The sequence below is a fragment of the Dermacentor andersoni genome, chromosome 3 (genome assembly GCF_023375885.2).
Source record: "Dermacentor andersoni chromosome 3, qqDerAnde1_hic_scaffold, whole genome shotgun sequence".
Classification (NCBI taxonomy): domain Eukaryota; kingdom Metazoa; phylum Arthropoda; class Arachnida; order Ixodida; family Ixodidae; genus Dermacentor; species Dermacentor andersoni.
The window spans coordinates 57,177,934-57,205,576 of NC_092816.1; the positions used below are offsets into that span (position 1 = coordinate 57,177,934).

At 45.7% G+C, this 27,643-nt stretch overlaps 1 protein-coding gene across 1 annotated transcript in view; it reads left to right on the top strand.

The window, feature by feature from the left end:
• The first annotated feature begins 212 nt into the window (after positions 1–212).
• Positions 213–27,643, top strand: part of LOC126547490 (uncharacterized) — a 31,112-nt gene continuing 3,681 nt past the window's right edge. Inside the window, exons 1-9 of the mRNA XM_050195480.3 lie at positions 213–394; positions 1,263–1,380; positions 3,342–3,533; positions 5,265–5,444; positions 6,660–6,889; positions 7,907–8,101; positions 11,751–11,995; positions 19,233–19,532; positions 23,613–23,954. Of these exons, the coding sequence (XP_050051437.1) occupies positions 324–394; positions 1,263–1,380; positions 3,342–3,533; positions 5,265–5,444; positions 6,660–6,889; positions 7,907–8,101; positions 11,751–11,995; positions 19,233–19,532; positions 23,613–23,954 (1,873 nt within the window). The 5' untranslated portion in view covers positions 213–323. The remainder of the gene's footprint in view (positions 395–1,262; positions 1,381–3,341; positions 3,534–5,264; positions 5,445–6,659; positions 6,890–7,906; positions 8,102–11,750; positions 11,996–19,232; positions 19,533–23,612; positions 23,955–27,643) is intronic.

A 27,643-nucleotide genomic window follows, 5' to 3' on the forward strand; every position in this document is an offset into this window, starting at 1 on the left:
TATCAGAAAATTTGGACGTGGTAGTTCATAGTGGGGTTTTTTGTTTTTTTCATTGGTTAACCTAGGTAGGATATTAAGCAGCATAGTAGCAAGAGCTTGGTGGCGCAAGCCACCACCCCGTTCCAAAGGGGACGCTCATAACATCCATCCATCCATCCATCCATCCATCCATGATCGCTCCATGTTGCATGCATATCGCTCGCCTTATTTTCTTCCTCCTTTCATTCGCCGAAACCCGCTTTATTCTATGGGGAGCTGCGGCGGCATTTTTCGTTCGTTTGTACTTGTTTCTCTTAGCTTTGCACAGTTAGCTTAATCTCAGTATGATATTGCCGGTGCTCGCAGGAGTGGTACTGGGTGTGCCTGTTTTTCTGTATTCCTACAGAAGGATACGGTGAGACTTGCAGCCAATTACCCGCATACAGAGAGCTGCAAATTTTGTTAGCATCAACTGCAAACGCCGGTGCGCCGCCAAGCTTCGCGTTGGTCCCGCCACGTGCTGTGCTCTCTCTCGCGCGCACCTGCGTTTGTAAGCTGGACCGCGGGCATGTGCGTGTGCTCAACCGCACGACGCTATTATGGGTTTTCGACCCCTTGACTCACGAGCTAGAGGTAGACGCATGGCTTCGCCGAGCACTAAATGCCGCGAGCATCGGCGAGCGCTGTTTTGTGCTGGTGGGCGACGATGGGAGTTGCCGCTTTCTTCTCATTTAACCTGGCTGTGCTCGCGTTCCTCTAATGACCGCCTTGGCTGGTTACGCGTCTCTTGTTTCACTCCTACGCATAGAAGTATGAAAGATGCTTCTACGATGTTTTGGAGATTCGAGGATCGAACATTCGCATTTGAACGTCCGGCGTGGTCTTTGCTTCGTTTTTGTTTTGTTTTCCTTTTACTTAGACGCCAGGATTATTTTCTTTTAACTGCTCCGCATTTCGATGGAGGGGAAATGCGAAAACACCCGTGTACTTAGATCTAGGTGCACGTTAAAGATCGCCAGGTGGTCGAAATTTCCGGAGTCCTCCACTACGGTGTGCCTCTTAATCAGAAAGTGGTTTTGGCACGTATAACCCCATAATTTTTTTTTTTTTTAATACTGCTTCCTCGGACTGACTCGCTTGAGCTGTGGTTTCCCTGTTGTACATTCGAAGCGTACGTGAATATACGTTCCTGTGTTCGACATTGCATAGTGTTTACACAAGCGAAATGAAACACCGCATTAATGATCGTACTGCATTTTTTTTCCCCCGCAATTTCCATGTAGGCCACTCTTTTCTGTCAAGGTAAACTGCTGGTTCTGCGGTGTGCAGACGGTTGTTCCTTACGGAAACATCAACTGCTGGGACTGTCCGAGCTGTGAGCAGTACAATGGATTCAAGGAGGTACGCTGAACTTGCCAAGTGACCCCAGTTGCTTGCACACTCGCGAGATACATCTTGTGCGTGTATGTATTAAAATTTTATGTTGTGCACTTGCACATTCAAGGTACAAAACTCTATAGCGCTCATGTACCGGCATATAGAAAAGTCGGAGCCCCATGTCATTTTAATGAGACAGTTGCCATGAATTCTTGTTTAATGTGTAGTGCACCTGAAGACTATCTTCAAGTAGAAACAATATGTTTGCTAGCTGATGCCTTAACCAAAGTCAAAACTGGAGGCGCAGTCTGTTACATTTTGCATTTGAGGGTACAACATAAATTTACTTGCTAAATATGATCTGATATCACCGGGGAGAAACCTCAAGCAGATCAAGTGAAAGAAGGGTGGATTTAATAAAGCCTATCCCTGCCTTTCTCTCATCTGCATCTCTCTCTCTCTCTCTTAATAAAGCCTACAATATAGTTAAATGTCACACTGTATATGAGAAGACTATGGATGTTCATTTCTTTATTTTCTTTATAAGAAAACAGCTTTGTTATATGCTGACGTTGAATTGTATATACATTAAATGAATTCAAGATTTCTGGGACTACAAGTGTTGCCTAACCTTATATTCAAATATTGAGCAGCCAAGTTACTTAATGAACTGGTTATTTCAGTTGAAAAAGCACCCAATGTTTTACAACTTCGATTAGCTCACAAGGCCCTGTTCATGTCCTTTAGCAGCTTTACATACTAAAAGTTATCAGCATAAAGGTTAATGTACAGGTCCTTAAAGAAGAAAAAGAAAGCTCCACAGAAGTCATTCAAAGTAATTCGGACACAGTGGTGGTGCGATATAGAAATGGGCAGAACTAGGTACTTGTAATGTTGCCATTGGTGTTTTGTGATACCAGTTTATTCAAAGGTAAAGAATGCTTAATATTTCCAGCCTTGTTCTTGAATTCACTTTCTGGACTGCTTATATTTGAGGAAATATTGGGCAAATTGCATACACAAAATGATATGTGCCTACATGAATAACTTTGAAAAGGCTTTGTTTCAATACAAAACAGTGTACTTCATAAGTACTGAACAATGTCAGACCATTACATTTATGGCCACTTAGCACAAATTCTAAACAGAAAGGAGGAGGGGACGACATGGTGCTCACCTTGTTCCCATCCACTTTCTGTTCCGATTTTGCACTATGTGGCAATAAATCTTATGGGTTGAAATTGTTCAGTATGAACCGTCTAGCCCCAACATGTACTACATCATAATTCTGCGTAACGGCACTTTTTAAGGGCCGGTGCCTGTTTTCAAACACCAGGCATAGGTACTGAATAACTTAGAGGGAAGTCAACTTGACAAAACGAATGCAAGTGTGTATTCAGAATCGTGTGGCGAAGTATTTATGCATTTCATAGTAGGAAGCTGTGCCATATAGTTGAGAACGGAAGGAATATTAGATTAGGGCATGCAAGATGCTTGGCATTCCGCTTGCAAACAAAAGCCTGCTTGGGTTGCAGGAAAACCTTAACATAGTTTGGGTTCTTGGATACACAAATCACTCGCATCCCATAATCTAAAGCTCTCTAATAACCAAGCTGACAAACAATTGGTGTTTGCACATGTGCCTTTAAAAACGTTCGTCCTTGGTTGCATATAGACAAGACTGAGATGTTGTGGGTGCAGTCCAGCCCCATCTTTTTAACAGAAATGAGTTCAGGTGCCTACATTCGAGATTGTTTTTAACGCTCCTCTCCAAGGAACAATAAACTGCCGCAGTGAGTAAACTGCTGTGTAGAAAAGCAGCGTATCAGTGGCTTTTCACCTGTCTTTTCTACTTCATATGTTTATATAATTTTCATTACTTTTAGTAATCTGCAATATACTGGATCGTGTTTGTCCAGTCTTGAGGCAGCATTTAAGAAATGCTTTTCCATGCCTTTTTCATTTATTTATATATTATTTTCCAGGATGGTGACTACAACAAGCCAATTCCTGCACAGTTTGATGAAGCCCTCAATTTCACAGCAACTTCCAGCTGCCAAGCAGATTCCTCGCCCGGAGCTTTGAAGCTGAAGCCTGACAACCAGCTGTGTTCTGTTTGCAATTACCATCAGGTCATCAAGGTTCGACTTCTGGCAAACTTCACTCCCACAGAGGAGGTGCGTGCCTTATGAATATTATCAGCTGTTGCACCTTGCTTGTCCTTGTAAAATTTGCCCCTGAATATGTGCCACATTTTTAGACCCTACTTGCACAGGCACTCTGTGATTAAGCCATGTTGCAAAAAAAACTACTGGAACACAAATGCGTGTCAAAACACATTTGCATTCCTTGTATACAGGGAATAATACAGCATTATTTTGGCGATTGTTCTCTCTCATTTGAGCTAGAGATGGACATAAGAAGTAATTGCATACAGAATGTGACAGTGAGGCTTGTGAAGTGCTGCAATTATTAGCAGCTCGAGAGTTTTATTCCTAACAGCATGCTCCTGCACTCGAGTGCAATTGGGCGCATATCAATTCACAGTGTAATTGAAATGTCCTCTGTTATTTACTCTTGTCCACCTGTAAAGCTGAAAAGGTGCTCAGGCTGAATTGCACACAACTTGGGTAATAAGCCAGTGTAACATAACTCTGATTGCAAGTTCAAACATAGCGGGAACGACATGAGACCCAAAAACGAGACTGAGACTGAATGAAGTAAGCGCTTCGTCCTATCGTGTTTTCTGTGTTGAACCCTTGTATGCTGCCTATCTTCGATCATGGCCTCCCAACATGCCAACTCTCACATACATTCAGATTACAAGCTTATTGCCAAATGTGACGCAATAGGTGTCACGTTCTTCAATATGGTAGATGAACTTAGTTTTGTTCCCTGGGAATCGTACTTAAAGCACTGAGGTTGATAAAATAAAAAAATTTGGCAATAAAATAGTGACACAAATTTGCCACATTTTTAGACCCTACTTGCAGAGGCACTCTGTGATTAAGCCATATTGCAAATAAACTCTACTGCAGTTACGTTCATTCGCACAGAAGATGTAATCATGGTTATGTATGTGTCTACTGTGGTTACTTTGGTTAGGCTTTTCATGCAACATTAGTGAAGCTGTAGTTCAGCTTAGCTGCTGTCTGAATTCGTGCAGCTTATTTCGAGGCTGTATCACATCCGTGGTACTGTTTTGTTTCTTCCAGAGTTAACCCGAGGACAGTGCCATTGTGGTTCAACCACACTGCTTCTTTGTTAGCTTTCATTTTAGAAACCTTCAAGGGGACAGCCTTCGCTGAAGATGACTATGCAAGACTTTGCCCAACCATATATGTGTTAGCAGAAATGTAGGCCTGGGCAGCATCTCGTGATGCTGCATTCAAACAAAGCTTGCAAAACCTCCACCCCTCCCCTTTTATGTGACTGTTCTAATTTAGTTACTGGTGTCAAGACATCAGCAGCAACATAATCTTAATAGACACATTTGATTTCATCCTTTTTTTCTTTGACAAGGACAGTCGTGAAACAGAAGGAACCTTTCTCAAACTCCGGGGTGAACATCGAGACACACGATGCTAGATGCACTTGAGGACAGCAGAACATCCAAGTACAGTCGAGCTTCGATATGCTCACAAACTCTGATAATCTGTGCTAGAAATTTACACAGATGTTTACCTAACAAGCAACTTATCCAGCATTGTGTTCAACAATAGGTAATGCTGTAACTAATGTATACCCATTCTTGACTTTTTTTGAAGAGTCATACATATGTATGACCCAGATGACATGTATATATCATGTCAATTAGATCCTCTAATGGCACAGATTTCATCCGACTCCACGGTACAACATGTAGAGTTGCGCTTTGACTTTTTCTCGCAATGTGTCCTGCTGTGCAGAGCCTTTTCGAGTCCGAGGTGGAGCAGTACCGGCAGCACCTCGAAGAAGTCTACCCACTGTGCCAGCCGTGTGAGGCACAGGTCAAGAGGACGCTGACCCTTCAGGACTCGCTGCTACGGCCACACTTGGTCGGCCGCACGCTGCCGGGCCATTGGAGAGTCCTGGCACACTACTGTCTTGTATGCGAGCCCTCCTTGGATGGCAGATGCTTATGGTTATCTAGAAAAGTGAAGGATTTAGTCTGTCCGTGTGTTTACACTGTAGAATGAATAGCAGAAAGCCAGAACTATGTCACGAAATTGATGATCTTAAGTAGGTTAGACATTGTGTGTGAGAGCTTCAGTACACAGACATAGATGCAAAGGAGTACAACACACACATAGCACCTGCCACGTGGCCTAGTGATGTTCTGCTGCTGAAAAATGGCATCACAGGCTCAATTCCTGATGGCATTTTAATAAAGGTAGCATGTGAAACATTTTATTTATGTGCACGTTAAAGAACCTCAGGTCATGGAAATTATTCTGGAACCTATCCACTATGGCCTCTCTCATAGCCTGTGTGCGTTTCCCCAGGACAATAAACACCGTAATTCGGCTCATACAAGACACAGTGCTGTTTTGCCTGCATTTTTTGTCCCATATTTGTCGTTGTGCTCTGCAGCTTTGACTTTAATCACCAACTAGACCAGTAGATTGGTAACCGTCGCTGCCCATACTCTATCATATTGCTGGACACCACATATGTACATGATTGGCATGTGTATGAGCTTGCCCTTGGGTTCTTCAAACAATGTGAAAATTAAATACCTACTGCCAATTATGATTGGGATCTTAGCAGGAGGGCATAAATAAGATGAGGAAGATGTAGTAGCTACAGTATTTTCCGAACACACGGTAAGTACACAATAAAGATGGTTAGGATCACGTAGAGTCTGATTAAATTCAAGAAATCATACAAAAGCAAGCAGGCGCATGCATATCAATAGTGTAGGACTGTAGGCCATTATTTATAGCGCAGGGATTCTATCCCAATTATTTGTTTTTGCACTTTGTCACATTATTGACCATTTGTGTGTAATAGGTAACAAGAAAGGAATAGAAAAAATTTAAAGGAATGCTCACAATATGCCACCCATAGTTTCATTTTGTTGGTTTTTGTTGTTAGGTATTGGTTTGCGCGCAACTGGTCTTGTTTAACTGTGCAGACCTGTTGGCACCCCGGCAAAATGACCTCTGTCCAGCAGCTCATTTTGCTGTACCGACTTTTGGGCTAGTTGGTTTGATACAGTTATATGAACCATGGCACACATTGTGTCGTTCTTTCTTGTCCGCATCACTGGAGCACTGTGTTCCTTGTTTCATTGTGTTGGCTTGTGTCTTCCTTTTTTGCAGCCTTGGAAGCAGCGCCTGAGGCTTGTGTTGTCCCTGGTAGCGTCAGCCATGAGTGTCTCTGCCTCAACAATGTTGCTTTTGGCCTTGCTGGAGGGCAATGCTATGCTGACGCAGTACTGTGCAAAGTTTGGCCTGGCTAGTGTGGCAGGGAACGCGCAGCCCCGCCGACTACTGCAGCCTGCTGGTCTGGTGTTGGCTGGAAGCTCGGCACTGCTCGCAGGACGGCGCCGGTGAGTTCGCACGCTTTCTTGCCCTGCTGTGATTGTGAACTCAGCCGGTTGAATGTGAAACAAAATACCGTTAAACCTCGATATAACGAAGTAGGTAAAATCGGCAATTTGCTTCGGTATATTGAAATTTCGTTGTATTGAAATTCAACCCTTAATGCAAATAAGTACAGTTGCCGATCGATTTTCTTTACACGGAAAGGGGCCGCAGAGTTTTCCGAGTTATCAGGCAATCGAAAAAAGCAAATTTGAATAAGAAAACAATTCCTCTTGATGAATTTGGGAGTTGGCGACGAATGATACGGTTTTATGCCACGTCGACGATATCTTCACATAGGCGGTACAAATTAAGCGAAGCCAGTTGCGCTCAGGATAGCGTCACCCACACTGGGACGACGCTATCATAAGAAGCGCCGGCAGCGGGGAGCGAATGCTTCGTCTGCCTCTCGCTCCAATGGGTCACCGAAACTCGAGATTACACAACATTCAATACTAGATACGCAGGAAGACAGCTTACATGATGCCACGCCCACTCTTTGCACACGTGACAGACTACCTCTAAGACAGGGCGCGCGGCTGCATATGTGCTCAGCTATGCTTACAGTCATGCACACCCATGGCCAGGAGGCATGGGTCCTGTTGACCTGGACGAGCTTTGTACCAACAGAGGCGGCCCTGGCCAACACAGTGTTTTGTGAATTGCAGTGTTTAGGCGCTGTGTGTGCAATCCCCGCGTCAAGCTGACATTGGGAAGAGCATGCAGCGGGCTAGAATTTAGCACTCGCAAGGACAAAGTCTTTGCGAGTGCTAAATCTAAAGGATGGGGCGGTCCATCCTTTTTCACCGCACTGAGTCACTCTGCAGCTCACGCGACATGCAGCACTGCATGGGTCTCCACAGCGAATGTACGAAATATTCTATTCACGAATCTAATTATTCAAACATTCACTATTCGACTCAGTTTGGTGATATTTGAGTATTTGCACACCCCTAATAATGTTCCTTTGGCTTTTCTCGCAGGCTGGGTCTCACTGCCCTTCTCCTCTGCTTCTCCTGGCTGCTGACGCTGTTGTGCAGCTACCCTGCAATGGAAAAGTGGCTGGGTTATGTTAACCTAGCATGGGGCCAGCTTGTTCTCGCCACTGTAACAGTTGTCCTAGGCACCTTCCACACATTCAACCTTCTCAAAAGCTACCTGCATGGTGGAGCTCTTAGGTGGGCTTTGTCTTATTACCCTATTCTATTGATGCCGCATTTCTTCCCTCTCATTTCACACCTAAAGAGCCTTCCCGGATTGTTTGTGCCCCTTGCAAATACAATTGATTGATTGATTGAATTTAACACCTCAAATGAAAACTGGGGCTATGACGCATGCTGTAGTAGAGTGCTCCGGATTAATTTTGACCACCTGGGGTTCTTTATTGGGAACCTAAATACAGTTAATCCTCGATGTAACGAAGTAGGTAAAATCTGCAATTTGCTTCGTTAAATGAAAATTTCTTTGTATTGAAATTCGACCTTTTATGCAAGTCAGTACAGTCGCTGATCTTTTTTTTTTTTTTTTTTGCACAGAAAGGGATTGCAGAATTTTCCAAATTATCGGGCAGTCGGAAAAAGCACATTTGATTGAAATTGGGAGTTGGCGACAAATGATGCGGTTTCATGCCACGTCGACGATATCTTCACATTGGCATACAAATTAAGTGAAGCCAGCCACACTTTTGCGTGCACTCCATCCCCACGGCTGATAGCGTCACCCACACTGGGACGACGCTATGATGAAAAGTGCCGGCAGCGGGGAGCGAATGCTTTGTCTCACCGTCACACAAAGTGTGCGGGGCGTGACAAGATCTTATCGCACTTGGACTTTATACGGAACAGGGCGGAGCTCCACTTTGGCGGTCGCTTTTGTTGCGCCACATGCGATTTAAGCGGTGAGTTTACAAGCAGCCGCTAGTAATTCAATCAGTTCACCATCTGTGTGCGCGGAACGTTCCATTTATTGTCTCAGCATTCCTTTGCAGTGGAAGCAAAATTTCTTTATGCAATCAACAGCTGATAATTTGGACTCCATGGTGAACTTAAACAAGTCCAAACTACCGAATGTCCGAAAAAATTAATGTATCCAAAAAAAGATAATTTTATTTACATTTTAAATCTCGTGTGCAAGGAGTAAGTGGTCAATTCATTGCTGCACACACTTCCACTTACGTGCAACCAAGTATGCCTGTATTTCTGCCAGTTTTGTGCTGTCGCTGTGCACCAATGCAACGACTGCAAATGCTCGAGTTCACATGTGAAGGCTCCGAAGCACACTGCACATCATCATCATCCAAGCTAGAATCGCTGTTTAACCATAGGAGAACTTGCACAATTATTTTGCCATCATTCATGTTGTCAATTTCGGCACACGACAACACCGCGCTGTCGACGTCTGCAAAGTTTTTAAGTGTAATGACGGTGGAAATCGGCACACCACAGCCTAGCAGGTCATCAGTGATGTTCACACTTGAGCAAGTTGTGGTAGGCGGCAGGTTCAGGCTCCTAAGTTTTGGAGTCATTCAGACTGCGACTCAAGACTTGTTCCAAGTCGGACTGCGAGAGCATCGTTGGTGCCATTTGATGCGGCCTGTTGATAAGTTAACGAGAAAAACTTCTTGTAGCCAGCAGAGTACTATCTGGAATGCAAACTAAACAAACAAGCACAGAATAGTGGAATGCTGTCCACAAGGCAAACTCAACCAACAGAATGGTGAAAGCAGGCCATGAGCGTCGTTGCTGGGATAGGACGTGATGAATGCGATGTTGATGCGACCTATAATTCAGGCAAAGCTTCCAAGATTGGCATTTGCAGTTAAATCTTTGAGGCGTAGTGCTGCAACCAAGGCAAAGCTTCAGGGATTATCATCTAACGTGTAACCTCTGAGATCATACTTGATGTCTCGCATCTCTGAGGCCATACTTGATGTCTTGTCAAAGTTGCCAGAGGAGACAACGGCGACAGAGTTGGTGTACACTACTCAGCCACGGACGGTGTCCGGATAATCGAATGTAGAGCTCGTGGCTGTCTGAAATATCAGTCGTCTTTACACCTTAAGTCTATGGGGCCATTGGCGGTGCCGCAGTGCTGTTCGAATTACCAAGCATGTCCAAATTATCGGTGTCCACTTTATCAGTTGGCGACTGTATTGAAATTGCATGCAAGCACACTTAGTTACATTGAGGTTCTAAATGCATGGTGTTCTATGGACAAAAAGTTATGAAAAGTCAACTGCTTCGTTATGTCGAGGTTTAACTGCAACTGCCAACACGATGCATCTCTGCTTCACTCATTACGAACAGAAATATGTGAGTATGGAGGTCAAATGGCTGAAAGAGTGGTACGTGGAGCAATTACCAGAGCGATCACTAGACTGTTCAACAATCAAAACTTTCCACATATCTGCACTTCCAAAGCGGAAGTCCTTGGAACATATTTAGAGCCTGCAAATTTCTGTGCACCAGCCCTGTGTTACATATGGGCTGCTTCCTGCTGCTGCTTGAAGAGGCCGCCACTCTGTACTGCCTGAATGCAGGACCTGTTTCTCTCTCTCTCTCTCTCTCTCTCTCTCTCTCTCTCTCTCTCTCTCTCTCTCTCTCTCTCTCTCTCTCTCTCTCTCTCTCTCTATCTATCTATCTATCTATCTCTCTCTATTTTCTGTTTTTGTTTTTTCGGTGTGGTTTCACAGGACTGGCCTTCCCTGTCGCTCTTTGTGTTTCCTTTGTCTAATTACTGACTTTAAGAAACATGTCCAAATTGTGGAATTTGAGCCAAACAGTAACAAAAGCCTATCTGTTTAGCAGAAGTCTTCTGCTTTACACCTGTTTGAAAGATTTATGTCCTCGAATACTGTGGTGAAATGGAATGACGTTCTGGTTAACACCTATTGGCACAGTGTAATAATGAAGTGCCGATGAGCTTAACTGGAACAGACTTTGGGGACAGATTTCTCGAAACTGGTTAAAGGGACACTAAAGAGCAATATGATTTCACCCGTATTAGTAAATTACCCTCCTGAAATACCAAAAATTCCATTCTGACTGCGAGAAGACGCTTGGTAAGCCAGAAAACGGGCAAAAATGAAAGATGGGTGGCGCTGCCCTGTTGAAGTTTCCGCACCACCTCTTCATGATGTCATGGATTTTGATGGCATCTGCTAGGTCCTAGTTAATTCTTTGTCAGTAAAAATGGACTACGTTGTTTTTAGAGGAGCCAAGGACTTAATATGGCAAGTTTCAGGAACTGAGCCAATACAGTCCAAATACGAAAAAATTAGGGCTTTCGGTGTGAAATTCAAAATGGCACTGTGTCCTTCATTTGCCTTTATTGATAATCAACCTATTATCGTGAAATCCACTACACTCGTCGCATTTTCAAACAATACTTTATCAGTATTCAGACATTTAGTGCTCTGAATTAGTGTCCCTTTAAGTACAGTATTTCTGCTGAATGGACGCAACTTCATTACTGCTCATTATACCATTCTGCAATTGAGACCTACGTCCTAAACCTAAAGCCAATCACTGCAAAGTTAATTAGTGCAACATTCCTGATTAGGTAACAATTATGCAAGTAATGCCCGCCTCTCCAAATAATCAAGCTGATGTGACAAAATTGTGCCCAGAATTTGCTCCGGAAACTTTCTCAATAGATCTGTTTCCACTAAAAAAATGATACGAGATGACCTCATATGTTGTAGGAGCACCTACGTGTAGCAGTTTTTTCATTCACAGTTGGTAGTGCAGCTGTAACACAGCAGGAGCTGTTACACTAGCTTATAACTGAGCACCTTGGCTATTCCTTTTTTTTTTTTTTTTTTTGCAGGAAACTGGTCAGTCCCAGAGTAAGCAGCCTGTCATCTAGTCCCTACACATCCAGCACTGCAAGTCTGTGCTCGTCAACATACCTGCCCAATAGAGAGGGCTCACAATGCATTGGCCAGAGTCGGTTAAGCTTTGATGACAACCAGAGCACCTGCAGCCACCTGACAAAGACGGCCACCAGCGACCTCTCGGACAGGATAAGTGACGTGCACATCTCTCCTGAGAGTGAAAGATCATGGACTACTAGTGAGTGAGATTTTTGTATACCTAAGTGTCTCATAACCCTTCGTTTCATCGCTCGGCACTGCCACTAAAATCACAATTCCCGCACCTCATTGCTCTTTTTTCCTCTTAGGGAAATTCTACAACTTTTGCTCGTACACAGTCAAGACCAACTTTTTGGACATGCCTGATCATTCAGATGCCCGTGCGGCACCACCACATCTCCCTGAAATTTCGGACGCTGAAACCCTTCGCTGCCAAATGTTTTGGATATTTTTCCATGATTGCAAGTCCGAAGCAGCATGAATTGAAGCCTCTGTCGCCGAAATTTTGATCATCTTGCAGCCTTGAACCAGAGCCTTTGCAGGCCGATCCGTTCGTAGCAGTCGCTGTCCTGTGCTGTCGTTAGGCCTAGCTGCTTCAATGTTCACTGTCAAGTTTTCACCTGTTCAGTGCTGTGTTCTTCATTTAAAGGGACACTAAAGGTTACCAGAAAGTCAAGTTAAAGTTATAAAGCAATGTTCTAGAACATCTAAGGCGTCAATATAATTGCGAACAGAGCTTTAGTAACCGAGAAATTGAGGTAACTGCATGATACGATTTGAGACCCCCCAGCGACATTCCTGTACTAGCCCAATGACGAAGGCACTCTTCATCATAATTTATGTCACTAGTACTCAACTACTCGTATTAAAAAAATCATTTCATTAGATTATAAGACGGAAGAAAATGCTACTTGTCTACTTCTATTCGATTCTAAGAAAAAATAACATTTTGACGTTACCCTTGAGTAGTATGGGTGATCGAAAAGTTTCGTTTTCGCTCGACTTTGCGCCGTGCGCGCTTTGGAGTTTCAGTTGTTTCTTTATCGCGTCGTGCTCCGGTGGTCCTGCTGGCTCGCGAAACGTGCATTTGGAACAAGCAGCGAGAATGCCACGTCCATTTGATGTGGGATGCGCGAACGGTCCGCGGAACTTGGCGAAGGGCAGTTGCAGCGGCGAATCTAACGTTACTTATCACTGTGTGCCAACGAGTGAACCTCTCCGTTCGAAGTGGTTAAGTGCCATACCTCTGTCACAGCATGCTGGCAAAGAGCCGAAAAATCATGTAGTGTGCTCGCTGCACTTTCGTCCAGAGGATTAAAAGTTCAACGCCGACTTACTGAAGGCACATGGAGTGCCTTTCAAAGCAGGCCGCTGTCGTAGTAGTACGCAACGACGCCGGCAGCGTGAGCCCTCAGCAGCAGGTCACGTTCATCAGTGCTTAAATCGCCGAACTCGAGCCCAGCATCGTGAGCCAATGTGTCATTGTCAGGGTCATCCATTGCAACGAGCGCTGAGGTTGGTGTCATAAAATAAAGAAGAAGCTTGTCGTGTGCTTTCGCTTCCGCTAGCCACCATAGTTCCGTTTTCACACTGTTGTCGGCTCTGTCTTGGCTCTGTCCTGGCTCTGTTTCTGGCCGCGCGTTTGCGTTTTGTGCAGAAAAGCCGCAGCGCCGTCTGTGGGAGCCGTTTTACTCACCGACAGCGCAACGTCACTATGAGACCATGACGTCAACACTCCTCGATCGGAGGGTGGGTGATTTGAGCTGTGCTAGAGGTACGCGGACACTTCAGAACACATTTTTTCTTAAAATAAGTGTCTCCTTCGCACGAAACAAGTGTTTCGAGGTTTCTGGGATGGTATTTCAACAGTCCACGTTGACTTAATATTAACCTTTAGTGTCCCTTTAAAGGGCCACTCACGAGGCCTCATAGCAAATTTTAGTTATACAGTCAAACCCGGCTATATCGAACTCACAAAAGAACGCCTATGAGTTCGATATAGAGCATAATTCGATATAAGCCTGCTAAATAATTGGATGTCCTAAAAGCACATACCATTTATAAAATCACTTTATTGACGAAAGTAGCTTAGTTTCGCATAAATTAGTCCTGCATTTTCTTCTGCTTGGGCAATTTCGCTGCCTGCGACGCACGCACTTCCCCACGTTGTCTAAGGAGTCCGAACAGCTGAGGCCGCAACCTTCCGCATTCGCGCAGAAGCACCAGACTAATGCGAGTGCACCAATCACTTCGGAGGATGTGGGCAAAGGACCGTAGTTGCTTTCCTCAACGTGCCTACTTTCATTTGTGCTCGGTACGATGTCGGCGATGTAGTCTTCGTTTCGGGATCTACCGTCGTCGCGACACCATCATCTGCACTCACAAACTCGTCCACCGTTGATTCGAATGTCCCGGAAATTTTGACAGCTCGCTCCAAACTTCGGCAACGGCTTCGTCGCATTCATCAGAATTTACAGTCATCACCGAGCACGCGGAAACCGGCACGTATGAAGAACGCCTCGTACACGGCCGTGTGTACGCGTCGGGCCGGGTTGCGAGTCTGGCCACTTTAGCCCTAATCGTGCTGAGAGTGCTCCTCGGAATCTCGCACGCTGCGGGGACATCGCGTTCAACGCGATTTATGATTTCGATCTTCACGACGAAAGGCGAATTCTGCCGCTTCATGACGGCAACACTGCGGGAGAAGGCCCACAAGGCGTGAACACGATAAACCAGAGAAGCAGCCAGACAACTCGCACTTTCGCCATCTTGCACGAAGAGCGCCCAAGAGCCTCTGATTGGCTGTCTGAGCAAGCGCTGTAGGCCGGCCAGGATCATTTTTTGCTGGGGAGTGTCGATAGTGATCTAAAGAAAGGAAGGACGCTTGATTCTGCAACCCGTGAGGGAGCACGGCGAAGCGTCGTCAGGGGAGAGGGAGTGGGAAGTGAAAGATGATAAAGAAAGAGGGAGGATAATAGACTTCACTATGCGCGACAGGGGGAGTGTCGACGGCTCGCCCGAACAGCCCGAGGCAGCGCGGTCACGGTAGGGAGAGCGGTTCGATGGAGCCGCGCCGCCGGGTTTCCCCGCTACCGCGAGGGAAAGCCAACTTCTGGGGGCACTTTTCCGCCGCTTGACGTTCGATATATCGGGAGTCACTGCAATATTTGTTCGATGTAAGCGTAATTTTTGCTATATATACTCATTGTAACTATACCGTGACCAGAAATTGTTCGATATATAGAATAATTCGATGTAAACGGGTTCGACTGTATGCTGGAAGTTGTTACATGCCCTCTAGGGAGCGTTCTGCCGCAAGAATTTTTCAAATTGGTCGATTAACAGCCGCGGTAGAAATATTTCAGTGCTACGTACCCGTGATTTCAGGAGGCAAGGGCGACTGCCAAGAGTGACTCTCCCTACTCTCCCCGTCTAGCCTCCGCAAATGAAATTCCTACCTGGCATTCTCCCATACCGGAGCTCAAGGATCGCGTGACACATGGGCCACGGGCCTCGCCTTCATATTTTTTTTTTCCCTCGCTTTTTTGCTACGCAGCGTGCTTTTGCTGACGGTGTCACGCACAAGCTGTTGCGTTTATGTCTTGTTTTATGCAGCACACAATTTGACCCACTGTGCACGAGAACAACTGACTAGTAGTATGAGTCAGAGCTACGCGGACACTGAGGCAGACACAAGTAATTCATAGAGCATGATCGCCTGCTGGAACACAGTATAAAATGACCTACTTTTGTTGTCTGCACGTGCGATTGCATGACGTGGGAACAAGCAGAGAAAGCAGAAGCACATCTCTCGTGCGATGTAAAACAAGAACACGCAGACATTTGGGTTATGGGTTTTATTATTTCTCTAATCTTTAATTTGCCTATTGAAGCAACAGATTATAGAAATGACAGATGTTGCCTTGAATAATGCTGGAAGTCACGTGTCACTACATATACGTAGACTCTCTGGTTGGGAGTGCAGCGCCCGCGAGGAGAAAGGCAAACAGCATTCGGTTTAATATTTCAGCTCTTTTTGTGGCGTGTAGCGAGGTAATACTTAGCTGACACGATTGTTAGCGTGCATTGTATGCACGGCGCTTGTCAGCTCAAAATGGCCAGCCCTTGTGAGGATTCGTCACTGTCACCAATGGTGCTGGCTCCTCCTTTGTCATCATCGCCGATGTCGTCGAAGCACAGAATGCACGGCAATGGTCTGACATGTTGCATAATGCTGGTTTCTGAAAGTCAGCCTTGCCGCAATACAGCAAGGTTATGCGGTCAAGCATATGCAATGTATTGCGGTGAAGCGTAGCCAGTGTACAAAGGGGTGACTGTCACTGAACGTAAAATGTGTTCCTTAAAGGGCCCCTGAAACGGTTCGGACAAATTTTGTAGGCGCATAGGGTACAGCTTAAGTAGAACATTCGCACCACAATTTAAATGAAGCGTTACGTATTAATGGAGTTACAAGCGATTAGAAGTTACCCTCCTCCCTAGCCATGCCTTTCCTCCTCAACTCGCTCGCCGAGCGAGCGGCGCTAAGCTCCGCCTTCACTGGTCCTGCGTCACGATGCGACGTCACATCGTCCACTTCCGGTTGTTGGAGCACGCCTCCTCCCGCGCGAGACCTCTCCGCTGGCCGCTTGGCCGTCGACCGAGAGCCATCGAAGCAGCGTGCGTTGCGAGCATTCTGTCGTAGCGCCGAAGGTGGCCGGTATTCCGGTAACCACAGGCAAGCTGGTCATTTCGGCAAATGACTGGAGGCATAAACTCAAGCTGATGAAGGAACTTCAGAGTAGACGTACGTGAGCAGCCTGATCGGTCTGCACTGTCCAGACACTTGTTGGCGGAGCGCTTAACCAGTCAAACGAAGCGCTAATATTGCTCTAACCAAGTGTAAAACATTTTAAACATTTATAAGAACAACGTGTTGATGATTACGCTCCTGCGAAAAATACACACCAGCAGCAAAGAAGAATGCACTTCGTTGCTGCTACTGTGTATGGTTGAGCTCTGTGCCACCAGGTGGCTGCACCGTGCAGACAATTCACATTTACCTTTCTGCTCATCTCATGGCTCATCCCGGCGCAGTCAAGCGGCCAGACCCTGTCCCCTTGCGCTTGTGTTTGCCCTAATACCGGACTTGCGAAACGCTATTGCGTTAGTAATCTTCCGCTGTAAAGTGACGGCCACAAACGCGCAAATCCTGGCGCCTATCGGATAGCCGCAGTCCGATGCGCAGCAGCCAGTTCGCTCGTATGCTGCCTTGCAGAGAGACACGATTTCGCAACTTCACATCTTTCCAGTCGCTACGTCTGCAGCCCACAACGCAACAAGGGTGATTCATCGTGCTCACGAAAAGACTGATCGGCACTGACGGCGGAGCTCTCGTCAAAGACTGCGCACGTTGTAACACAAGCAGACGACACTTGCTGTGTGCCGGAAGTGCTCAAGTGTACTAAAAAACTATACTTGTGTATTCTCTTTAAGTTATTTTCTTTTTACAAAAACAAAGTAACTAACATTCCAACTATTACGAGCATCATTTGTTCACCATAAAGTTGGAAAAATTATCGACCACGCGCCCTGGTCAGCCAATCAGATAGCTCGCCCATGTGACGTCATATGGGTTATTTGCATCATATGGGTAGGGGTGGCTTAAAATTCCGCCGAGCAGTGCGCTGCGATCGACAGCGATGTGCATTTTTAAAACTTAATAATAAATTACACGCTTTACGCAGAGCACTTAGATGTGTCAATTAATGATCAGAAGGACCTACTCTAACGATTCAGTACGTTTGTAGAAAATCGCCAAGATCGTTTCAGGGTCCCTTTAATTACGCACGCCCTCACCCACTGTCTCCTGTCATAGTACGAGAATCGAGATGTCGAAGTATTGTACTGGCAGACCTTTAAAGCTATTTCGGACATGCCTGTGGTGATTTGAGTCCTCGAGGGCAGTTAAAGGCATTTATGCTTTTTTTACAGTGAAGCTGTATATGCCTAGGCGAAAAGCTCACGGTCTGACCACAAAAACGCCCTTAGGCTCATACCCCCGTAAACGCAACCTCCCCTACGACGACAGAAGAGAAGTGAAATTCCACGCTGGAATGATAAGCAGCAACGGAGCCAGCTGTGGAAGATGAAGGCACTCAAGCCATTGCTGATGACAATAGTTTTTTGCACACGGAGCCAACTGTGGAGGAAGAAGACAACAACGAACGAGCGACTCTTGGCACTAGTGTCGCGTTTGCGTGGTTGGCGCCGAGTATTTTTACAGCGAAGCTGTATATATGCCTAGGCAAAAGCTCTCTGGTCAACTTCAGAAACCCTCTGGCAGAAGGTATGGCACGCCATTGGCTACGCCGACAGTGATGTCATTGAGACCTCATCTGTCGACAGTGATGTCGACAGATGAGGTCTCTCACTGACTTCTCAATGGGATGGACACACATTGTTCGTTCTCCTGAGGAGCAGCTGGCCTATGAGCAACAGCACCGAGAGGAGGGGCGGGAGAGATCTCGTTGGCGTCACGCCTATGCCTCAGCAGAAGATCGGGCCCGCAAGCAGCAATCTTGGGCCGATTCGGCAGCTCGTGCGGCTGAGCTAGTTTGCGAAGCGTACCTGAAGTGGCAACATTACACCGCCAATGTCGAGAGAGATCACCAGTGGCGACGTCAGGCCGAGGATCCGGCGGTTCAGGACTGCGAGGCAGAGCAGCGACAACGTCGACGTCAACATAAACACCGGGGCCGCACATTTAAGCTTCGCTGGTTTACCCTCTGTACAAAGTGCATGGGTGATGTTTTCCTGGGTGTGTGTGTGTGCATGTGCGTGTGTGTGTGTGTGTGTGTGTGTGTGTGTGTGTGTGTGTGTGTGTGTGTGTGTGTGTGTGTGTGTGTGTGGTTTCTGCAGTCCTAAGGAGTCTGCAAAATCGGACATTGACTGTCCCAGTCAACACTTGCAAAAATTTATATCTGGCCCATGCTTCTGCTCTGACGTGGGTGCCAGCCTCCGGTTGTGTAAGCCCTACACTGACAAAATTGATGTTGAGAAAATTGTCTAGTAAACACTAATCCATGCCTCATCAGACCAAGAAAAGTGTGTTATCATGATGTCAAGTTATTTACTTGACCAAGAAAACAATTGACGGAATGCTTACTGCACCGACATGCACCAAATCAGCAAAGGAATTTACCATGCTCATCTGTAGGTTAAACAATATGTGAATGTAAACTGCAGTCTTTATCAACGCATACAAATGAGAAACAATCGCAGTAGTGAGTCGAGTGTCTTTTTCACATTAGCCTGTTGCTGGACTCCATAAGCCGGTATCCTTTCTGGAATGTCTCTAGTCCTTCGCATTCCCACACGATCCACACCTCCGATCCCTTTTCTCTTGCTCACTCTCTATTGTCATAAATTTAATACAGGCACGTGGTCCAAACCTACAAGTCTGCAAGGAATCTCCAAGGAATCTGCTCCAGCCAGCTGCACGAATTTGGCTGACATGGGTGGCGACGGTGGTAGCAGACCGTCGTCGCTCCTGTGGCCCGCTAGGCTGCGCTTTCAGCCGGGCTCGCCATGGATGGCGGGTGGCATGTGGGCCATGGGCGGAACACGCACTCCCTCAAACACCAAGGTCTTGTGGGGAGTCAAGCAGAGTTTCGGCCTGCTCACTCCACCGCCATCTCTGGCTGGATCAGCCAAGCACAGCTCCAGTGGTTTCGGCGGTGAGTTGCACATCGGGCACCTTGAACGTGGCAAAAGTTCTCGGTTTTATCTGCCATGGTGGCTGTGGCATTGTTCTGCAAAGTACAAGGTCATGGACTTGGTTCCTGGCTGCTTCAGCCGCATCTCAATAGTGGCAGAATGCAAAAATGCTTGTGTACTTATACAGTTAATCCTCAATATAATGTAAGTATTTAAGTTTTTATAACTTCTTGTCCGTAGAAAACCATGTATTTAAAACCTCAATATAGTGAAGTGCACTTGTACATAAATTCAATGTAACTAAATGTGTGCTGCCGCAAATAAATACCTAGACAATAAATGGAAACTTCCACGAATGCAGATGTTTGAACTACAAGTGGCTGCTTTTGTATGCACACCTCTAGCAATCATTGAAGCGGAGCAGCATAATGCTCCGTATAAAGTTGAAGTGCAGTAAGATGCTATCGTGTCCCGCATGGTGTGAAAACATGCGAGGGTGAGCTATGAAGGATGGTGGCTTGACGAGTGCCATCTTTCCATGTGAGCAAAAGGAAAGGTGAAAGGGGAGCAATCTCACAGTAATGCAGTCAAGTACATGGGGGGGGAGGGTGCAGGTTGACACATTTCCTTTTCTCCGTGGCCGTCAGCGTGACTCATACACAGCCTGCATACCCTGTTTTTAGAGGTAGTCATGTGTCCAAAGAGTGGGCATGCTGAGATGGCCTTGGCATCATGTGCTGCACATTTAATGCTGGTGGTTGCACTATCTCGAGTTTCAGGGATGCTTTGAAGCGAGAGGCAGATCAAGCATTCGCTTCTCGCTGCCAGGGCTTTTCATGATAGCATCGTCCCACTGCGGGCAAGACTATTGGCCATGGGGGCGGGGTGAATGCGAAAGCATGGCACGCTTCGCTTGGTATCGCCAATGTGAAGGTATCTCCGATTACCTGATAATAAAATTTTTAGGCCCCCTCCATGCAATAAAGATCCATCGGCGACTGTACTTATTTGCATAAGAGGTCAAATTTCAGTGTAATAAAAATCGATATAATGAAGCAAATTGCTGATTTTACCAACTTTGTTGTATTGGGGTTTAACAGTTTTAACCCGAGGCAAAGAACCCAGGGCAGTCAAAATTAATCTGGAGCCCTCCTCTAGCCACCATGACCTACTTTGCAGTTTCGAGACATTAAACCTCACCATTGCCTTTTCCTTTTAAATTCAGGTTTAGATGAGGCTTTATCTCAGGAACTGAGAAATCGATTTCCTCAGCGTCCACTGCACCGAATTGAATGAATATTGTTACACTTACACGAAAGAAATTTAAGTGTACCGACTGTAGGGAGCAAATGTTTTATTTGTGCCATTAAGTTTTAATTCCTTAGCAAAAATTGTTGAAAATTGCAATATGAACTGAGCAGCTTGCAACTCTTGAACTGAGCGATAAAGAATAATATCATAGTACTAAAGTTCATCATAGTTCTTCATAGATCTAAAGCAGACAAAATTGATATATGCAGTAGAACCTCGTTGATGCGATCCCATTACATACAATTTCGTGCCACCAACGTTCGCTGTCGAGAACACAAAAAATTTACCAGTTGTGTTACGGTTATATTTTACCGGTTCATACGTCCCGGAAAACACTATCTTTCGGGACCAACATTCAGGACATCGCCAAACTGTGATCGTATGATACGTTTTCTGGTCATTAGGTCCCATGCAAACAAGAAAATGCCCAAGGCACACACAATTGAGAACATTAGCCAAGCAGCACGGCTGCTTGAACACAATACTCGCTCACCCGTCTCGCATGGAAACGCTGGCATCACTCAGTTTCTTATTCCTGTACCATAAAATCTCCTCCTGGGTCGCACGTCACATTCACAGCTGTTGCCAGCAAGCCTTTTGTAATAAGCATCTTCAATTATGTATTGTGCACAGCTTGGGGTGTAGTGCAGTCAGAAGCATACTACACACTCTTATTAGGCAGTAACCCAAGTGTGCCGCTGCAGGTGGCGCAATGTAAGCGTCGCAATTTGCTCCAGTGGCATCCGGCGTCACCCACCAGCTCGATTTAGTTTCAATGTCCTATCGCCGTCCTAAAACACTACACAGTAGGAAAACAACAAAACGCATTTCAGGCCACCAGAGCCCCACCAGCTCGACGCGCATATGTGTCTCATGCCTCGTGTCGCAACGCTTCGCGTTATATAGATGTTGACTACATTTGAGTCTGTCAAACTTTCTAGTTTCTTCGGATTATATGTTTTCGCGGTTGGCAAGTTTTTTTTTTTTTTTTTCGTTTCTTTTTTCTCGTCAAAAAAAATTGCAGTTCCGCCCGAAAGGCGAAGCACTGATTGCGATAGCAAATTAGTAGATAACTGTACGAAGTAAAGAGAGTAGTTTTATCGGCTATATAAACTTGTAAACATTCGCTTGCCAACTAAATAACAATGATAGAATGTGTAAGCGTGACTCAATGAGGACGTAGAAAGAAACAGACACACAAAGACAGCGCTGCCTTTTCCGTGTCTGCTTCTTTCTATGTCTTTGTTCAGTCAGGATTACCTGTTCTATCATGAATTCAAACCAACTAGCTTGTCAACATATTTAAACTAAATTAACCAGCACAGTGTCACGCGCACACAGGTAAACATGAACACATCTCGCTCAATGACAGCAGAAACTGTCTGTGAAAACCCTGGAGTTAGGAATCGCGGTAGCAGCCACGAGCCAATTGACCTCCGTGTATCTGTCGCTTCAACGTGAACGAAACGTCAAAAGCACACGGCATATGAAGCTACCGGCACTACGCGCACTCTGCAAACATCGCAGATCGCTTTGAAGATGAGGCCCGCGCTTTGGCCACGTCGAAAATTGCTTTCAAGACACACAAACGCAGGCAACATCCCTACAGCATCCGCGATTCGCGTGGCCAATGGCGTAGTAGACGCCACAATGTCTCCATTCTGTACGGAGTGGCAGGCGAGGAGGACATAGATACACTCTGGCAGCCGCTGGAGTAGAACGTCCCTCCCTCACCTGACCCCCCTTGCCTTGCGCGCCACAGAAGAGGGCACGCATCCAGGCTGCATTCCTCGCTCGCGCACAAGATTGAACCGCATTCGTATGCTCCCCCTCACACGCTTTCACTCATACGGAACCTCAGGGCGACGGCAACGGCATAAATGCGCCTGGAGGGTCCATATAGTTGCTATCGCAATAAAACGTATGAACGAGGTTATACTGCACCACTCTGGAGCATACACACCATTAATTTGTGTGTAGGACTTTTGTGAGTAGAAGTAGGACTCTTAAACATTGTAGCTTAGGACGACAGAAAGCTAAGCAGGTTAGTAAAATTTCATGTTAGAAATAAGTTAGGGTTTTGTCAGTGTCTGCACCGCTAACTTTTTTCTAACGTAACCCTCGTAACAATTCTACCTGAGCAGTAAATTCACAAATTTGTCCACTTATGATGCTGTTTACAGAACTGTACACTTAAACTATGTCTGTGAAGACTCCAGTGTTGGGTAAAGATTGCATTTGAGAATCCTCGTGGGTTATTGTATGTTTGCTTTCATCACTAGAAATTAGTATTTCACCGTTGCAACAGTGAGGACGAAAGACTAGGAGCGAGAAAGATACATTCAAATGCTTGAACATGCATCCATTTTATTCTGTTGCCTTGGCCATACTGGGAAAAATCTTGGAGACATATTATCTCCCCAAAAATGCCACTTTATGCATGAGCCAACCAACTTTGTGAAAGGAAAGTTTCAACTACATTGATCATAATTGTTAGACACGGTACTTCATTGCTTGTTTTGCTTTTAGCTGGCATGGCATTCACAATGTGTCTGTAAGACTTCCTCGTCTGAAATTAGAATTCAGCTTCGAATACAGCACTTGGGTGTGTGCCCTTTCATTTTTTTGTGTTTCCTGGTCACAGCAGTCCAGTTTCCCAATGATGAAATGCCAACTGCCCACTGTACTACATATAGTGTTTGCTCTTAGCTTGTGCTGTTGTTGGTGGACACCTCCAAGAGAGTGCATTGACCTGCTAATTTCTCTTTCTCTCTTTTCCTGTGGTGTAGCAAGCACAAATGGCTGCAAGCAGAAGAAAACAGACTGGTGTTTCTTTAAGCAAAGAGACGCCTTCTTCTCGTCGTCACCTGACAGCACCCTGGTACCTGAAATGCGGACATCAGCTTCTGCCAGGAACCGGGAGACCGGAATGTTGACCAGCCAGCATCATTCGTTGGCAGGCAGTCACAGAATTGATGGCACATCGACACTCAGGCACCGCAGTGGGGTCAGCAGGAAGGCTGCATCTCACCTCCTCCAGAATGCTCAAGGCAAAGGCTACGCAAAGTCTTCTGTCAGCCAAACTTCGCTGGCAACGGGGATGGTTGCCAGCAGTGAACACACAGCAACAGGTATGTGGCATTGAAGAAGCACCTTGCTCTCATTTATTTTCTCATTGTTGCTGCTAGGGCTACCAGGAATGTAGCAGCTCTTTTATTTTGGTGCAAGAAAAGTGTAAGTATACGGTGCAGTCCACTTATAACGATATCAAGAAGAACGAAAAATCCTATCGTATAACCAATCATCACTATACAGTATCTGGACTGCTGCAAAAAAGAAAAAGAAAAAAAAAAGAAAAGCTGCCAGACATACCTTCGTTTCTCCCAAACCAAATTTGCAACTTACAATAAAGAATTGACGTAGAAAAAAGGCTGTAAAAAATGAGACATTTATTTATGCCTTGAAACAGCCTGTCAAGCGTTAGGCGCGCTGAAATAGTCAGAAATCTGCATTCGCTTTCGTCACTGTCAATGTTGTCGCCTCCATCGCACAATGTCACCGTCTGTCGCAACAACGATCACCCCATCGGGGATTTTTCACAGAATGACGCAGCACTATCTGCACTCGGAAACTCCTCCATCGAAGCACCACCTATTTTATCGCCAGTAAAGACGTGCTCCTAGAGTTCAGTAATGTCAGCGGCTGCCACCGTGTTGGTTTCACACACAGTGGTTTCGCCCTAGCGCACGAAGCCCGCCGTTTCCATTCATCGGCATGGTCACTGGTTCTAGCCTTCATGGTCGTGGCGCTCACTGTTTTCAGTATCGTCCATATCATAGACTGCACGAGCTGGTACTTTGAGTCTCGCAAAATTTGCAGCTTCGTCTCAAGCGACACAGCTTTGTGCCTTGTCAGCATACCCACCGCTGCTTCCGTGGCGCATTTTTGCGTTCGCTGAGGAAGAGAGGGAGATTGCAGAAAGAGAGCACAGACACAGTTCGCTTCTTTTTTTTTTTTTTTTTTCCCTCTCTGGATGCTCGCCAGCAGCAGGGACGCAAAGCAGCTGGCGCCATCTTGTGGCACGCTGCGCCAACTTGCGATGCCCTCCATGGCTTTTGCAATCGGCATGCTGACGGGACACGCTGCGCGGTAATGGCAGCAGGTACGAACTCATGTGGGCAAACTTTTTGCCTTGTCTCGGTTAAGGGGAATTGCATGGAAAACGCCGTCCAAAAGGCACAGTTTGGATTGTTATATCCAATATGCAGTGACTAACATATTGCTATATATATGTTTTTTTTTCTCCTAGCCATAATGCATAAGTTGACACTCTGAAGCCAACTCATCGTTATAACCGATATATCATTATATTTTGTATCATTATAAGTGGACTGCACTGTAGTCAAACCTCCGCATAACGAACTGCATGAAAATTATGGAATACAGTTAAACCTCAGTATAATTAACTTTGGTACAACTAAATTCTCAATATAACAAAGTACAGCAGCGCCTCGTTGATATGACGCCACAAACAATTTCCTGGTGCCAACATTCGCGATCGAGAACACAAACAATCCAATACATATACGGTTCTCTCTCTTCTTTAAAGCAGTGAATATGTTCCTGAGAAACGCAATCTTTCAGCAGCAACGTTCAGTACACCGCTAAACTGCGATTGTATAAGTTTTCCGGCTGCTGGATCCTATGTAAACAAGGAAAGTCACGAGGTGCTTGCGATCGAGAACCGTAGCCGTTCGCTGCAGCGGCTTCTCCGCAGTACTTGCCTGCCCGTGTCATATGAAAGCATCAGTGCGCGCTCAGTTTCTTAGTCCAGTACCAGCAATGTCGCATGCCGCCTTCACAGCTTCGTTGCCAACCCTATTGTGATAAGAATCTTCATTTATTTGTTTGACAGCACGTGTGACGTAGTGCCGTTGGCGCAGTTAGAAGTGCACTGTATGCTTTTAATAGGCTAAACATGAAAGTTCTCCTCTTCCTTGCTGCAGTGTGGTGCAAAGTGAGCATCGGCTTTTGCTTCAGCGGCATCATATTCTGGTGTCACTCACCAGCACAATTTCATTTCAGTTTCGTTTTGGTTTCCTTCGCTTTCTTAAAGAACTATGCAATAGGAAAACAATGTGCGTCTTGGGTTGCTTGGGCCCAACAACCCGAAGCGCATTATCAGCTTCTCATGCGGCAACATTTCTCAAAACTTACCTCCAAAATGCCCCACCCGAAGAAGCTGCTGACCCAGGCCAGATTTGGAGGAGTGCAAACATTAGCTTACCTATGCTATAAAAACGAAAATGTCCCTCTCGGTACCGCTTGGGGCCCCACCGGCTTGGCGTGTGTTGGCGTCTTATTCTGTAACGATTTGCACAACTCAGCATTGCATGGGTTTCAACTAAACTTGAGTCTAACACATCGTTTAGTCACTTCAGATTGTACCTTTTCCTGGTTAGTACATTTTTTCTCACAATTTATTCCAAGACGTATGAATGAGGTGCTACTGTATATAGCTTTTTATAACTTCTTGTCCATAGAACACACCATGTATATAGAACCTCAATATAACGAAGTGTGTTTACACGCAGTTTAAATATAACCAAATTTTCACTGCTGTCTCAGGAATACCGGGACAGTAAATTGAAACTTTCACCAGACGCAGATAGCCAGATGGTTGAATTACAAGCGGCTGCTTGCGAATGCACCCCTCGAACTCTCAAATTGTGCGCCAAGCCACCAAGATAGACTCGGAAGCAAAGCAGTGTCGTGTTCCAATAGGATCTTATAGCGCCCCGTGCACAGTTTACTTTTGGTGCAAGGGCAGAGTGCAACTTTGAACATGTATATAGATATGTACTGGAAATTAGGGTAGCGCTTTTGCCAGACTGTAGCCCTTATAAAGTCGGGTTTAAAAATTACAGGATTCCCATTTTTCAGTATGAACAATTCCATAGTAGTTTTCAATATCAGGGTGTCTACCAACCGGGAAGACCAGGAATTCTCAGGGATTTTGAATAATCTTCAAATACTCAGGGAAAACTCGTGAAATTTGTGCTTCTATCAGGGAAAATTAGCTGTAATTTTATTGAAAGGGAAGGAAAGTCGCACTAATGCTGGCTCAAGTAACAGAACAGAGAGGAATCGTAGTGAATTGTCTTTGATGCCGTGTCGTTGGCTGGAGGAGTTGCCAGTGTACAGGCAACGACATATTTTCCGGACGCCCGATTTTTGGGACATGCTGGACAATTCGGACAGCTTCGCGGCATCACCACATACCCCATAGAGTCAACGTATACGAACATCTGAAATTTTGGATACAAGAACCCTTCGCCGTCCAATTTTCCGGACTCTTTGTCGTGACCACAGGTCAGAAACGGCATTAGTCAAAGCCACCACTGGCCCCGTTTTGGTTATCTCGCCGCCTCGAACAGGTGCTCTGGCATGCAGGTCGTCTGGCGGCTGTAGCCACCACAGCGGCAACGCTAGGTCAAACTGCTTCGACGTTCACTATTAAGCTTCTTGCCGTTTAGTGCCGTGATTTTTCATTGAAAGAATTTGCCGCTGTCAGCAATGACACCGACTCCGCCTCTGTAATCCATGTGATTGGCTTCGAAGCTTAGAAAGCACGGCACATTGCATAATGCCAGTTCCCGAAAGCCAGCTTTGCCTCAGCACAGAAATGTTACGACGTAAAGCATATATGAAGTATTGAGGTGAAGCTTAACAAGCATGGGAAGGGGGCAATTGTCACAGGACAGTACGTCCTCCTTAATTATACACGCGTGCACCCGCCGTCTCCTGTCACAGCAGGAGC